The following is a 16,115-nucleotide window of genomic DNA, read 5'->3' on the forward strand; positions in this document are numbered from 1 at the left end:
GCGGGAAAAGAGAAAGAATTAATAACAGAGAATTTGCAAATGAGTGTGAATGAGTCGTTGAAAGAAAGGGAGAGTTGAATTCAGAGAAGTCAAGCTAATAAAAGGTAAACAAAGAGTTAAATATAAAAACTAGATAAATGCTGAAAACAATACGTACATAGGGCATGCACAGACGTTTTTCACTCCTGTCAATACGAGCAAAATTTTAGTCTGCAATTTGCAACTCAACAATGTTTCGCAATTATGTTGCGCGTGTTAGCGCACCTTTAGTGAAAACTCTGGAGAGAAAAATGAAGGAATTTTTGAAATAAAAATGAAATAGGAAATGGCTTAAACCATTGAGCAGTCAGACAAATACGATTAGCGAAACGTAAGTGCGGATCAGACTGTCAAAACGCAAATCATTTGTCCTGAGGTGATTGATTAGAGTTGACCATTAAATATATTTGACATTGTCACGTGACATTTGCGTGACCTCGTTCTTTTAGCCGTCCTGAGAAATAATCAAAGGAGTCTGTTTATATGCCATAGCGGTGAGTTTAGTCGTTCATAACCCAGTTCAGTCGTCAGAAGTGTTGTAGCAACAATTGCCGTCAACCGTACTGTCTACTTGGCACAAACTCAGGTGAATTAACATTGGTAAGGTAGGAGAAGTGTTTTTTCTCACTACAAGGGTTTTTCTTGGCGTCTCATTTTTTTCTCACTTAGGTCGATGACGAAACAAAACGCCGCTCTGTAGAGATGCCACTCATTTCTCCTATCCTTTATTCATCGTTATTTATTTACTTATTATTAAAATGGAAAAGTGAAAAGGAAATGGAATATTAGGCGGCTCAATTCCTGAACTTGAGATCACATGTGAGAAGCGTTTATTTGTTCTCTTTTTTGATTCAATATTCTTTCTCAGGGTTTTACGGTTTTCCTTCCTGCCAAAACGCAACACGTTGAATTCTAATCCGATTTTTGGATCAGCCGTTCCAAGATATTGAATGATAATCCCAGAGGTTGTTTTAGGGCATCGATAAAATTTGAAGGCTTTGTCTGCGAGAGAAGGAATTAATATTTCCATCAAATGTCGTTCATATTGCGGTTTCTTAATGGTATCCGGTGTGATAATGCGAGGGAAAGTGAATGATATTTTGAAAATTGGAATAAGCATTCCAAATCCTTCTGCTTTGCGAGATAGCTCGCGGGAGCCTATCAAGCAGCTGGTCTTCTCAGACATGTCGCAATTGAATATAACTATTTTTATATATCGAATATGCGTGGAGTCAATATAAAAAATTCAATATTCTTTATTATGATATATCAACGAATATTCAATTTTATCCATCCATCGTCTTATTTATATCTCATTTATGTTTGATTAGTTTACTTGTCATAGCTCATTATTATTTAAAAAATAATTGACGATGAATTTGTATTCTATAAAACCAACTTCAAAACAAAAAAAGTATTTAAAAATTAAAGAAATTAAACATCAGATGTGATCGATATCATATAGAATTTATATTGCATTTCACAAAAGTGCAGCTGTTTGAACCTGTGATCGCATATAGACCAACGCAATTCCTAAAATACTTTGTGGTTATATATATATGTTATTTACCGTCCTATAGTCGGTCCGGATAGGGAAAAACTGTGCCCGAGGTCTTGAATATACGGACCGAGGCCGTTAGGCCGAGGTCCGTTTTCAAGACCGAGGGCACAGTTTTTCCCTATCCGGACCGACTATAGGACGGTAAATAACTTATTTATTTTTTTCCCGTATTTTTTTACTTCTTTTTAATCGTGCAACGTTGCTGTTATTATTTGAAAAACGTCAAAGATAATGGATGGCAATATTTATTGAAAGAAAAAAATTTGCATACGTTGTAAGGGAAGTAATATCATTAAAAAAATATTTTATTCACTGAGTAATAACAATATGATCAAGTTGAAAAATTAGAAAAAGTGAAAGTAATTTATTTACATTTACAAAAAAGCCAATAACATGTCATGTCAATCAAACGATTGAGAAACCGTGCATGCGCACTGATATGGATCAAACAACAAGCACAGCAGTGCTACGATGACTTAAAAAAGAGCTTTTATCAAATTCTAATTCGTTTAAGAAATGCACAAGATCACATCAGAAAAAGCTTAACTGCAGATGGGTGCATTAAATTATATCAAAGTCAATGTCTACTGCGATTCAGAGTCATCACTTTCAAGAATTCCTCGCCTTTTGGCTGGTTTTGGTGCTTGCACGTGTTGATGAACGATGTTCACAGTGAATGAGCAGCCTTCAACTCTACCAATGGACGAATCAGGAAAAATACCATAGCCAAATGGTCCACCCTCTGATGACGAACTTGTGGATGTACTTGGCTTGGCATTGATATCTTCAGAGCAAGAAACTTCTGTTGTATTGGCAGCCATCATAGAGCGGCTTGACTGTTTTGACCGACTGAGAGTCAATGACATTTCGCGCTGATGAGTCAACGAAGCTGTGCTGTAAGAGTCGAGGCTTTTGAGATTCTTATGTCCACTCAGCTGGGCTACGTAGTTTGGTGGAACTCCAGCATCCATCAAGCGAGAAATGAACGTTTTCCTTACACTATGGTTGGACACATTACCTTTCAACCCTACTCGTTTGGCAGCTTTCGAGAGAAGATTTCCAATCTCGTTTTTACCGAGTGGAGTTTTGCAATACCAAACATTTGAATTTTGCATTCGTTTATGCTTGATAGCCAGGTAAAACGGAGAGTCTGGATGAAGCATTTCTTGTGGTCTGTGGCTACGGAAGGCTTTGTAATATTTTACTGGGCAGCGCTCATTATCAGAAGCGTAAGCGTTTGGCTTGAATGCACGATTTCCTTCGCCCTGTCGTGTTTTTGAGCCTCTTTCTGTGCCCCAAGTTAAAACTTCCTTTCCGGTAACGCTGTCAACATTCAGGGAAACATCTCCCCACTTCAGTTTACGGCTTTCATCGCGAGCACGGAAACCAAAATGTAGAGATAGGAGCCACCATACAGTCCTTTGAAGAGACTCAGGATTTTGCTCGCCAAACTCACCAGATGCAAACAAGAGGTCTTCTTCTTCATCTGTTACACCACGGGCTGCTTGAGGAAGATTTCCCTTGGCCTTTACTTCAGCCAGTTGTTTCTTTTTAGACTTTAAAGCGTCTCTTGACATGGCAAATTCTTGATCTTTAAATATATTGACTGTGGACTGCTTATCATTGAGGTATCTCTGAAGACTTCGATGGAAAGAGGTTAGTGTAGAGGGCTCGTACGCTTCGCCATCTTTCTTTTGTATCTCGATGAAGAAACGACAGATCAACAAATTTAGCTTTTGTGGAGGTATGTTTTCAACTTCTGTAGTTTCTCCCCACTCGGACAAGTATCTTCGCCACACATTTAGGTCATACTGAGTTTTCTTAATAGTATTTTCTGGACGCTGAGTCTGTATGAAACTTTGGACGTCGTCCACTGAAAAACTTTGCTTTTCTCTGGTTTTCTCGCTTTCGTTTTCATTGTTTTTGTAGTCCAAAGGATAATAGAATTCGCTATCACTATGCTCGTCATCAGACATCTTACTGAGATAAACGTGACTGTAAAACAGCGTGTTTTGTAGAGAAAATAAGTGAATAAATATTGCCAGTAAAAACAACAAATTGCAATACTTGTTTTGTTGTTTAGCGGCCAAGGATACCGGACCGCGACCGCGGGCAGATACTGACAAAATACCGCCCGCTCAAACAGCCAATCAGAACGCACGATTTTTTAGGATACCGGACCGGAAAAAAATAAAACCACATATTTCCCAGCTTTTGTATCGGGCTTCTTGTGGAAAAACGATATCATTTCAAAAAATCGCAGAAGACGTAGGAAATCGCTTCAGAGAGAATTGCTTTTCTTAGCACTCAAAATATATTGGTCAAAAATAAAAGTTCGAATTCTATAACCATAGTTAATGGAGCGGAATGGTTGGGAAACCTATTGTTCTAGGTTTTTGTTCAACTTTATCCATTGTTTTATGACGTTGACCGTGTGCAGAGAAGGTAAAGTAATTTTGCTCCGCTAGTTCATAGTATTCGGGAATATAGAAGTTATTTCCTCCGAAAAACGTTCTAAAATACTTATGATTTGTTTATTAATGTTATATGATTAATACTAATTGTTTATTGAAAAGCAAAATGCCTTTTTAAATGCTTTCTTATCTATCTTAGCTGTATCTGCGCGGAAATATTTACGGCATGGTTTGTGGTCATCGAATGAAAGTTTTCACTTTCAAAATGTTCATACATGAAAATAATAAGGAAATGAGTATTTTCAGCCATACTTGCTTTGGATCATTGTGCACGGTCAGTATCACGTGGTGGTACGGTTCAACCTCAAACGTAAAACAATAGCTTTGTTCTATGGAGTTTCCAAACCATTCCGCTCTATTAACTATGCTATAACTAATAAACCTTCGTTCGTTTTGGGAACATTTTAGGATGTCAGTTGCGTGGAGGTTTTGAGAGGGGCGTTTTTAAGGCTGATTTCTGTTACAAACACAAAATCGTAACAGATCGGAAATCAACTTTCAAAACGGCTTTCTCAAAACCCCCTTAAACTCTCTTTTAAAAAAACCAGAACCACTCAAAACGCTGGAAAATGTCTTTAAGCTCACTTGAGAAAGATTGTTAGCTATAGAACCTTTATTTTTGAGCATTAAAGTTTAAGGTTTGAGAAGCGATTTCTTTCGTCTTCTATGACTCTTGATATGATATCTTAGTACTACAGGAAGACGGTGCCACAGAATACGGAGTCTGAAAAACCTGTGGAATAACAAAGAATAGGAAATAAACGAGAAAAAATACGGCACTAGCTTTTGAAAAGTCTGTGTTGGAAAGAATAGAATCACTAGAATTAATTTTATAACATTCGCATTCATTCAACACATTTTTAATTAATTTTCATTGTGAACATTTCGAATTTAAAAAAAAAAAAAAAAAACGGAACAAAACTTTAACTGAAAAAATAACCTAAAATTAGGCGTTTAAAGTTTACTGATATTTAACTACTTTGGTTAATAAATAATACTATGGTCAGCAGTTTATGAAGCGATTTCCTTCGTCTTCTATGACTCTTGATATGATATCTTAGTACTACAGGAAGACGGTGCCACAGAATACGGAGTCTGAAAAACCTGTGGAATAACAAAGAATAGGAAATAAACGAGAAAAAATACGGCACTAGCTTTTGAAAAGTCTGTGTTGGAAAGAATAGAATCACTAGAATTAATTTTATAACATTCGCATTCATTCAACACATTTTTAATTAATTTTCATTGTGAACATTTCGAATTTAAAAAAAAAACGGAACAAAACTTTAACTGAAAAAATAACCTAAAATTAGGCGTTTAAAGTTTACTGATATTTAACTACTTTGGTTAATGAATAATACTATGGTCAGCAGTTTATGAAGCGATTTCCTTCGTCTTCTATGACTCTTGATATGATATCTTAGTACTACAAGAAGACGGTGCCACCGAATACGGAGCCTGAAAAACCTGTGGAATAACAAAGAATAGGAAATAAACGAGAAAAAATACATTAGCTTTTGAAAAGTCTGTGTTGGAAAGAATAGAATCACTAGAATTAATTTTATAACATTTGCATTCATTCAACACATTTTTAATTGATTTTCATTGTGAAAATTTCGAATCAAAAAAAAAAAAAAAAAAAAAAAGCGGAACAAAACTTTCACTGAAAAAATAACCTAAAATTAAGCGTTTACAGTTGACTGATATTTCATTACTCTGGTTAATAAATAATATTATGGTCAGGACTATGCACGCCGACCTTTACCTACTGGAACACATTAATATTTTGCACAAAGTACAGGCTATCTCTGAGCGACAGAGAACTCGAAACAGTGGAGAGTATTACTTCCGAGACCTTAGAGACGAGAAGCGAGCGCGCATGACATATTGCTGAATCTCATCATGTGCCGAGTATTTCGCATTTTTTATGATTCTCTTAACTCTTTCCCTCTCTATTTCTTCTTTTTTATCATGGGTTATTATTTGGCGAAACATAGCATTCATTGCATTTTTAAATCGAATTAATTCTTTTTAAAAAAATGTAAATGAGATAACAATTAATCGTTATATTTTCAACCAGTTTCCAGCACAACTGAGCGAGCACAAAGACTCCAAGACAAAACCTTGGGGGTTCTTTCTCCTAGCAACTTTGAAATAATATTCTGTTTTCTTTCAACATATTGAGACTGTACTCCAATAAATAGTTTTTATTTTTGTATTCCTTAATTATCAAAGTCCAAACAACAGAACTAAATGCACTGATAAAGTCATAATATTGAAATTGTTTACAAAAAATGATCAAATTTTCCTTCATCTTTATGAATTTTTTTATCTCTGCTTTGTTTAAGCTAGATATTAAAAAAAAAAAAAGCAAATGAAATAAGCAAAAAACATTGAAACGTGAGTTAATAATGCTGAAGGCATTGTGATGTAGGATAGTTCAATGACAAAGCTATATACCTTTTCTTTAAAATGTTCAATTCTGATTGGTTATTTCGTCAATAGTCTAGCCGTAAAAGGTTCTGGAATACCCAAAAAAGTACGTGGTTTATTGCAATGACATATTGTCAAACACCTACAAAATATTGAGCAATCTTATTTTGATTTTTTTTTTTTTTTTTTTTTTTTAAATAAAAAATTGAAACCAGTTAAAGTAGAAAAAGACTTCATATATATAGGTAATCAATATTTTCAGCATACATGTATATATTTGTAATTATTTCATTAATCAATTCATTTCAAGACATTTTATTTTTAATTGTTTTTTTATCTGTAGACAACGACGTTGGCAACCAAATGATCAAAAACACCAAGATAACGTCATCTGCATCCCCGACAAACACTCACCTGAAGACTAGATTACGAACGACTGATATTCAAAAGCCTCTTCACGATTGAAGAATTGAAGATAGATTTTCCGGCAGTATTTGGAGATAGTGAGCCGCACTTCATTCAAGAGAACGTTTCATTATTGTTTTTGTCTGGAAAAATTGTAAATGAACCAAATATATCTCTTTCAATAAGGTAAAGAAACCAGAGTTCAGCAGCAGCAGCTTATCAGCAACAACTGGAGAGAAAATAAGCATATATTTTTCTGACAGGAACGAAAATGGTAGATCGTTTTACCACAAATAACAGTTCGTCAGTTTTCGCTTTAACTGGAAAAACTGAAGTAGAAGTCACAGATTGCGATGGCAAGTGGGTTTATGGAGGCTTTATGTTCTTTGTTCTATCTGTTGGGATTTTGGGGAACGTTTTAACAATCATCGTATTTCTACAACGAGAACAGAGATCTAAAGCCATCGCACCGTTCGTCATCAACCTGGCTGTTGCAGATCTTTTTATCGTAGTGTTTGGATACCCCGTCGCTATTACCGCGAATTTGTCCTGCAGAAAAATCACCACAGGTCAATCGAGATGTACCTGGTCGGCATTTGTTAACGGTGCAATAGGCATTGCATCTATTGTAATGTTGACTGAAATAAGCGTATTAATTTGTTATAACATCACCTCCATGAAACCACATCTTTACAGATCGGAATTTACTTCAAAAACGTTTAAGACCCTGGCTTTATCTGGAGCGTGGATTTATGGGATTTTGTCCATGAGTCCTCCATTGCTTGGCTGGAGTAGATTTGTTCCAGGTTCAGCAGGGATCAGCTGTGGTCCTGAGTGGGGTTCCAATACTTTCGAGGCATTGACCTACAACATTGCACTGCTGATCGTAGGGTTTTTTCTACCCATGACAATCATCCTTATTAGCTACTACAAAATCTACAGGTAAGGTTGCATGTTGATCTACCTTTCCAGCAGCTCCCTGCGAGCTATAAAAGTAGGAGAGATGGTCTTGCTAGAACAGTAATTTGTTATAATCTTTAAAGCTTCTCAAGGCGAATGGTTAGATATATAGCGATGAATAAAAAAACGCAGTTAAAACATTTCAAATATAAGATCACAATAGTAAGTGCAAGAAGTCTCTTCATTGTTTGGGGAGGGGGGTGGGGGGAACTACTGATCGATCTGTTTTATCTGTCTAAACATGCATGCTAGCATATAGTCAGCCAACTGGCCAGCCACATAGTGAAGTCAGATGAAGTTGAATTGGATATTATTGAAGAAAACATATTATTCTTTACTGGCCTAGTACAGAGTCGCTTCGAATCCCTCTAAAATCTAAAGCCAGACTTAAGTTCATAAAAAAAAAAGGATGATAATTTTATATGTGCCATACGAAATTAAGAATTTGTCTGACAATTTCAATATTCCAGACAGACTTTTTTTCCGAATCGGTCGCATCCTCAGGAAATTACATCCAGACATGTGTAGGAAATACTCCAGAATTCTCTTTTGTTCAGTCTTAGGCCCCGTTCACACTATGCCGGATAAATTTGAATCCGCAACTCTATTTATCCGGTTAGGCCTTCCGTCAACGCTAATCCGGACGAATCCGGAACAATTCTTCACCGAAAACGGAACTTTTTGAATACGAATAAGAGTAAAACAATCTGAAAAAATATTTCTTCAATTTCAGTTTTGCGTTAACAATTTTGACTTATAAGAGGTTTATGGAATAGATTTGAAAGAATTCTACAAATGGACTCCACACAAATTAGGGGAAGTATGACGAAGTAGAAGTATAAGCGACTGCTACAGCAAGTGCTGCAGACAGAAGCTCCCCAAGGATGCTAGTACTCCGAAAAGGGGGAAAATGATGATGATGATGATGTGACATCATACTGGGAATTTAATACTCCAGTTTTGAGTTCTCTTTTCTCAGCTATTCAACCAAAAACGACCATAGCATTTAAATCAATTTGTATTGTTCCGTATAGTACTTCGTACATTCCTTAGGCCCCGTCCACACTAGTCCGGGCGAATCCGGAACAATTCTTCACCGAAAACGATTTTTTTCGAATACGGTCTCCAGAGTGGAACAATTTGAAAACGCCGGCTAGCCGTATTAGTGTGGACGGAGAACATTTTGTATCCGGAACTTATCGAATACAATGCCCACTTACGTTTATAATAGTGTTAATAATATCATAATAGTTTTAATGAAACGCATATTATGTTTAAAAATACAAAGGACTTAGATGACAAGATTAAAAAAATAGAACTCGAAAAAACAAACGAACGAACCAACGAAAAATCAAAAGAAAAAAGACAATGTCATAATAGAGTGTATACCATATATCCGGCGAAAGGCGAAAGGTCATTCCGACATGGAAATGGTTTTGTTGAATACAAAGAACATCGAATCAGATTCTTGACGAGAATAAGAAGTAGAAACACAAGCCATTCCAGCTTTTCTTGGATCTTGGAATGACCTCTCTTTTATCGCTTTTCGTCTATCGCCTATTGCCTATCGATTATGGCGCTGACAACGTTTATTGAAATAGCTAGGTGTATACATGTACACGATCCATTTAGGGAAGAGGTAAAAAGCAATTGTCAGCTTACGGGACAGCAGTTTATGAACCTTTTGCAAATTCGCTCGGGTTAAACCAAAACAATGGCTTCAAATAAAGGATGAACTATGATAGAATAACAGTAAATATTAAATGTTACTTGGAGCTATCGTTTCGTGGTCACTCATGATAATTTTCAAAAGGTTTATGTTTCAAGCTATGTCGTTTAAATATTCACTACACACATCTAGTTACTACGTTAGTTAACTTTGACGGCTATCTTTTTTTCCTGCAGTTCCCTGACTCTCAATGCTATGTTAGCACAACAAAAAGCCCTATTACAACGAAGACGCCATTCCAAGTTGAAAGTAGCTCGTATGATAGGAATAGTAGTGTTGGCATTCGTCGTCAGTTGGTCGCCATATTGCATCGTCAGCATCGTAGCTATCTTTAAGAGTACTAATATCCTCAGTAAAGGTGAAGCTGAAATCCCCGAATTGATGGCCAAAGCTTCAGTGATTTATAACCCTCTAGTTTACGCATCGATGAGCTCTGGGTTCAAAAAGACAGTAAAACGCCTTTTGAGAGACTGGCCCTGCCACCGTGTGGACAAAAGAGACAGTCAAGCGTCTCCAGATAAGGACATGATAACGACAAAGCTTCAGATCATCAGACTGGGCAACCTTTCGAGTAGGGAGAGCATTAATTATGTGTGAATGAAATAGGTTATTCATTCAAGGTTTTAAAAAGGAACCTTACTCACTATAAATTTTTCAGCGGCGTTATAGTCAAGCGTCTCCAGATAAGGACATGATAACGACAAAGCTTCAGATCATCAGACTGGGCAACCTTTCGAGTAGGGAGAGCATTAATTCTGTGTGAATGATATAGGTTATTCATTCAAGGTTAGAAAAAGGAACCTTAGTCACTATAAATTTTTCAGCGGCGTTATAGCCATGCCTTTTGCTAGTAAATATAGATACACAAAATAAATAATGCAAAAACCTTGTTTCGATTCCCAAAAAAGGTTATCTTATGATAATTTACCAAAATTAAGTAAAAACTATATTATTGTGTTGAGCTTTGTGCTTCAAGTTCAACTTTAGCTATTTTTTGAGCGCCATAGAAATACGCCTATTTCAAAAAACGTTGTCATCGCCGATTTGAAGGCTATCGCCGATAGGTCATTACGACATGGAAATGTTTGTTTGTTTTAATACAAAGAACATTGAATCAGTCTCAACACGAAGGTCCATGTTCTTGTCGAGAATAAGAAGCAGAAACACAAGTCATTCCAGCTATTCTAGGATCTTGGATTGGCCTAACTTCTATCGCTTTTAGCCTTGTCTTTCGCCTTTGCCGATGACAACAGTTTATTTATTTATTTTTTAATTTTTTGAAATAGGTGTATATAATACGTTGACCGCTCGCAGTCCTATGAGCACAACCAATTTGCTATATAGAATATCTCAGAATTTGAAAAAAAAAAGTCGTTTCAATTGCTCACAGTCATGTAAAAAGAATAGAAAATTGCTTTATTATCCTTGAAGAACCCTTGTAAACAGATACTGCGTGGTTGTTTGCAAGACAATATTTTATTTCCACTTGGAAAAATTGGGCAACAGTGATTTCTTCTCTATTGTCTGAGTTGGAACCGTGAATGTGCTGAAATATTGAGGTTCTTGACCATTCAAATTTGCACACTTGCAGGCCACCTAGACATGTTTTAAACCAAGGCCTTGCTTTATTGAAAATGTCTAAGATAGAAAGCCAATAAAAAAGAGAAGCAGCGACTTTGGTTGTACGTTCAGAACTCAGAGTTTTATGCGAGTTCTTTGTTTTTAAAACATAATTTATTTTGTTAGTTGAGGTCTCAACCTACTCCTGTTTTCACCTAATCCATTGAGATATAACATTTTCCTAATTCAGTTGTGTATTCTTTTATTTTCGTTGGCATTTGTGAACATTTGACACTGAAACTACTTAACCCTCATAATTTAGTCTATAATCAAGGAAGAACAGAAGTCCCCTACGAAGCGCTGACTAATTTAACAACAGTCTATTGAGGCTGCATGTCGTGAATATCATCACTGAATACAGAATATACTTTTTTCTGGCGCAAAAAAGAAAAAGAAAAAGAAAAAGAAAAAGAAAAAGAAAAAGAAAAAGAAAAAGAAAAAGAAAAAGAAAAAGAAAAAAGAAAAAGAAATACTCAAGGGAGTGACACATCATCTGATATAAAACTGGGGAAAAAGTTATGCCTAGCGTGTAAGGAAGCGTTTACTTTAAAAAGTAGGAAACGAGTGTCCGTAGCCTGGAAGGCTGAGTGGGTTTTACGTACTCAAGTTTGGCCAGGCAAAAAGACACTTTTTGGTGAATTAAGGTTACTGTAGACCTTCAGGGGTATGTTTGTCTTAAACTGTCTCTACGCAATGCGTCAAACAAAACCCCCTAATACTGATATAGTTTTGAATGTCATAAGCAGCAGTTAGGCGGACTCGCGAAGCGCCGACAATGCCAAAAATCACAAGTCGAAAAAACCCACCCCCCCTGGGGTTTTTGGGGGTCGGTAACCCGCGGAACAGGGGGTCTTGCGCGATCGGCCGACACGCGAAATGTGCCTAACTGCTGCTCTGTTGGGGTCGCAAACAGAGGGAAAGATATCCTTTAGATATACGATGCATGAGTGTAAGAAGTTCGTTAACGACTTCTGTGTGATTTGTTTAACGCCTAAAGTTGTCATACCGAAGCCAGAATCTTTTTGGTGTTGTGGTAAAAAAATACAGATAGAGGAGGACACGTCAGCACAGTGTTACGAGTGTGGTAAGAATATTCGTAATGCGGTGCCAAATGTTACCAAAGAACAGTATTACGCCAATGGAGGTCGCACGAAAACGCCATATAAGAGGTTGAAATACTTCAGGGACTGGATGAATTATATCCAGGGGTTGCATCCGGTGTATTTAGACACGCGGGAGATCGTGGACAATTTGGAAGAGCCCTCGCCGCAAAGTCTACGAAAGACATTGAAAAAATTAAAGCTAGGGAAATATTACAAAGCTATTCCCTATCTTTTGTCTGAAATTACCGGTAGGCGTATTCCTGATGTCCCAGATATGCAAAGGGCCGAGTGGATGTTTTGTCGGCTGGATAAGGATATTCCTTATTACCCCGACGTAATTTACGAAATATTCCAGCAAATAGACCCCAACCACCCCCTATTAGAATGGATTCCGAGAAGATGAAATGTGCAGTCGAAATCCCCCTACGTTCTTTTCAAAGCAGATGTCTACTGAGCGAGTTTTCTTTGTAGATCTTCCTTTGCCTCCTGGTAGATCTTTTTGCGAGATTCCTCGGAAAGATCTTTCACGATGGTTTTTTTATTGCCCGACTTTAATTCGCCGTATTTCTTTTCCTCCGCGAGGATCAAAGAAAACTCCGTGTCGTCTATGCGGCGGTCCCGCAGAGCTTGGGAGACTAAGTCGGCGATGGTGTTAGCCTTTGCTCTTGCTAGGGCTATGTGTGTGTCGTGCTTGGATATCTTACCGGACAATTGCTTTATAATGCCTGTCGTAACAGCGGAAACAATGCCGCAGACGGCTCCAACGCTGGCTAAAGGAACGCCAACGACTATTCCAGGCCCGGTAAGCGAAGTAGCAACGCCAGTGCCTGTTAACGCCACGGACATGGAGCCGGAAGTTATCGCGATTTTATGTAGTATGCTTCGGGCTCTGGCGTACTTTTTCCTAACCTCTTCGTAGTGTTTCGCTTGCCCTTCCAAGTAAGCCAGTATTAAGTTCGCCTTGTTTAAACGAAAGTTCTCGGCGTTTAATTCTGTAGGGGTGGGAACATCTGGGTACAACTGAGGTGCTGAAGGTATAACATCCATTATATACTAATGTACGACGCTTTTGGGAATGACATAGCGGCGCAGCCACATCACGACAACCGGGATTATGCCAACTGGAGAGCATTTAGGAAGATGTTTCCGCATGCAGACCCTAGTAAGTTTGAAAGAAGACCCGATGGGATTTACTATAACGGCTCCAGGATGTACAGCAATGCAGACTTGGAGCAAGTAGGTGATCAGGTGCAGCGATTGACGATTGTACACCCCGTTCATAAAGAAAGGCCACCAAAACCCGAGCATAAAGCACCTAATTTTCCTAGAAACTTATTGTTAACCACGGAAGATTACCCATTTTACGATGCTGAAGGTGGTGTAAACAACTTCGAAAAGCTGGTAACGTTCCTGAAGATTTCAGTGGGTAGGCAATCATTTGATGTAGTAGTAAGGAATATCTATGGGGATACGATGTTAAAGCATACGTCGGGTAAAGAGGCCAGGGAATGGTTAGCAGGACCCAATATGCGATATTGGCCGCAGCAGTTAAACTTTGCTGTCTGGGCCGCCACTAAAGGTTGTGGCGTTGCCGCGGATATGTTTCACGTTCCGATCATGCGGTTTCACGTTGCCTTTACGGTAAGGAGGTTGTTGAAGGAGCTTAACGTACCTTTACCGGGAGATAAGGCATTTAATCCAATGAATAATCGATATAACGCCGCAGCCCTAGAAAGGTTAATTAATGAGTTCAAACCACAGCAAAGAGACTTTCGTTACAAAGAGGGTAAGACGCATGGCCTTGGCATCGTTTACGTTTGGGGTGCCAACGGTGAGAAGCCGGCCGATTATGGGCATCAGGAATACCCAAGTAATGAGTTAGAGTTCGGTGATATGGGTGGTGATAAGAGCAATAATTCATTAATTACCAGAACCCAATCGAACTACCCCGGCACTTGGGATCCATTTGTGTTAATGAAAGGAAAAGGTTTAAGGAACCTAGCCAGGATTAACCGTAGCATTGAAGCATTCGTGTACTGCATCCTGGGAGCGCAGGTAAATACCCGCAACCCCATTGTTGGATCCCAAGGCGCTTCACAGGAAACGCAACAAGAATTCCTAACTTTATTTGAGTCTGCAATAATAGAAAATGACATATCTAAATCGGTGCAGAGATATCAATTAGCGGTGCAGCAGTCTAAAGTGCGACTGGATTACGCTTTGTCGCCTGGTTGTTGGTTAATGCCAAGTAATTTGGTTATTAACACCAATTCCGTTGTGGGTTATAACAACAAGCTGCAGCGAGCTACTAAGGATATGAAGTTTGGGGTGAATGACGTGAACTCTGACATGACCAAGGGCATTACTCACTTCGTAGAGAAACCAAAAAAAGAGGTAGAAAAACCATCGAAGAAGGCGCATGTAGGAAAACCCGAACCAAAGAAACCAGTAAAGAAGGTTACCGAGGAATATGACCATGACTTACTAAAAGCCGGCTTAGCCGCCGCAGGCGTTGGTCTGAGCTATTATATATGGCGATGAACAACCCCTACGTAGCTGGAGTAGATTGTGTCTATACGACTTACACAGGCGAGAAAAAATACACCCAGGCATCTTGGGTTGATGTCACGGGGATGTCCGTGAATTTGAACTACTCAGGAAAGAAGTTAATCCTTTGTAGTATTTGCATTGGATCTGCCAGCCACGCCAACGTTGGCTTTAGGTTCCTGGATGAGAATGGCATACTGCAGCCTATGCGTGCGAAGACAAACAACAGGGAGCCTGCGCATTTCTCCGTAGAGCCGCCGGCGAATAGCACCGAGAATTTATCGGTTTGGACTTTACACATGGTTGCTGATTGCCATGGGAAGGTAAAGCTGCAAATGCGCGTAGACGATACTGGGAGCGTTTGTGTGAATAGCATAGAGGATCAAAGAGATCGACCTTATAATCACGCAACCATCAGCACTCTTACGGTGGTTAGTCTCTAGAAGCAAACTATGTTTGCTGAAATATATGAATCCGCATTTAAATGAAACGCGCTACGTTCACTATTTAGACGTGAAGGAGTACAAAGGGCATAAGTGGTTTGATACAGGAATATGGGTTGAAGTTGGAGGCCCTGCGTTAGTCATTTGCACCATTAGCATTAACACGGGAACGAGCGCGAACGTGGGGTTTAGGCTCATCGATGAGAATGACGAGCCTTTGCCTTCCTATCGAACTTCCTCGAACAGCAGAAGAACGGCCCACTTTTCGATGGAGCCAAACAAGATTAGCGGTGAAGATCTGACGCCGGTCACGTTTCATATGGTAATTAATTGTAAATATGCTAAGTTACAAATATTTCCCGATGATGGTACCAGCGATGGGTTGACGCCGAGCAACGTAAGGATAAATAGCATTGGCATGGGTAGCAATATTACCGACGCGGTTTGGAGCCATAAGCCCATTTCTACTATAAGCGTGTTGCCGCTAGTTCCGCATTATCAAGGCGGTGCGAATACTATCTTTACTTATCCCCAGTCGAGAACGCCTCGGGCGCCCGACGACGATAAGCCACCAGTAATACACAAGGATAAGATCAACCCTTCATCTTCTTCAGGAGTACCACTCCAATAGCTACGACTAATATCCAAATGTTATTCCCCACAAACTTTAGCAGTTCTCCGCCGGCCCTAAGTGCTAAGGAAACAACCGAACCCAGCAGCCCAGGAAGACCGGCTGCCATCTTTTTTCCCAAGTCCGTTAGTCCACTGCCTAACTTGCTTACGCCCGCGCCTGTAGCCTTA

At 38.7% G+C, this 16,115-nt stretch overlaps 1 protein-coding gene across 1 annotated transcript; it reads left to right on the plus strand.

Annotated features, from left to right (window-relative positions):
- Positions 1–530: 530 nt before the first annotated feature.
- LOC116299046 (melanopsin-B) lies at positions 531–11,275 on the plus strand. Its single transcript, XM_031707675.2, has 3 exons — positions 531–625; positions 6,851–7,854; positions 9,778–11,275. The coding sequence occupies exons 2-3, from the start codon at positions 7,184–7,186 to the stop codon at positions 10,196–10,198; spliced, it is 1,092 nt and encodes a 363-aa protein (XP_031563535.1). The 5' UTR covers positions 531–625; positions 6,851–7,183; the 3' UTR covers positions 10,199–11,275.
- Positions 11,276–16,115: the final 4,840 nt, after the last annotated feature.

This window comes from Actinia tenebrosa, unplaced genomic scaffold (genome assembly GCF_029948245.1).
Source record: "Actinia tenebrosa isolate PJP-AT-01 unplaced genomic scaffold, QUT_ActTen_1.0 PGA_scaffold2__45_contigs__length_23673736, whole genome shotgun sequence".
NCBI lineage: Eukaryota > Metazoa > Cnidaria > Anthozoa > Actiniaria > Actiniidae > Actinia > Actinia tenebrosa.

Excerpts from the sequence above, each read along its gene's own strand:
- LOC116299046 (XM_031707675.2), top strand. The coding sequence starts at position 7,184 with ATGGTAGATCGTTTTACCACAAATAACAGTTCGTCAGTTTTCGCTTTA. Across the intron at positions 7,855-9,777 it reads AGCTACTACAAAATCTACAG|TTCCCTGACTCTCAATGCTA; the intron begins GTAAGGTTGCAT and ends TTTTTCCTGCAG.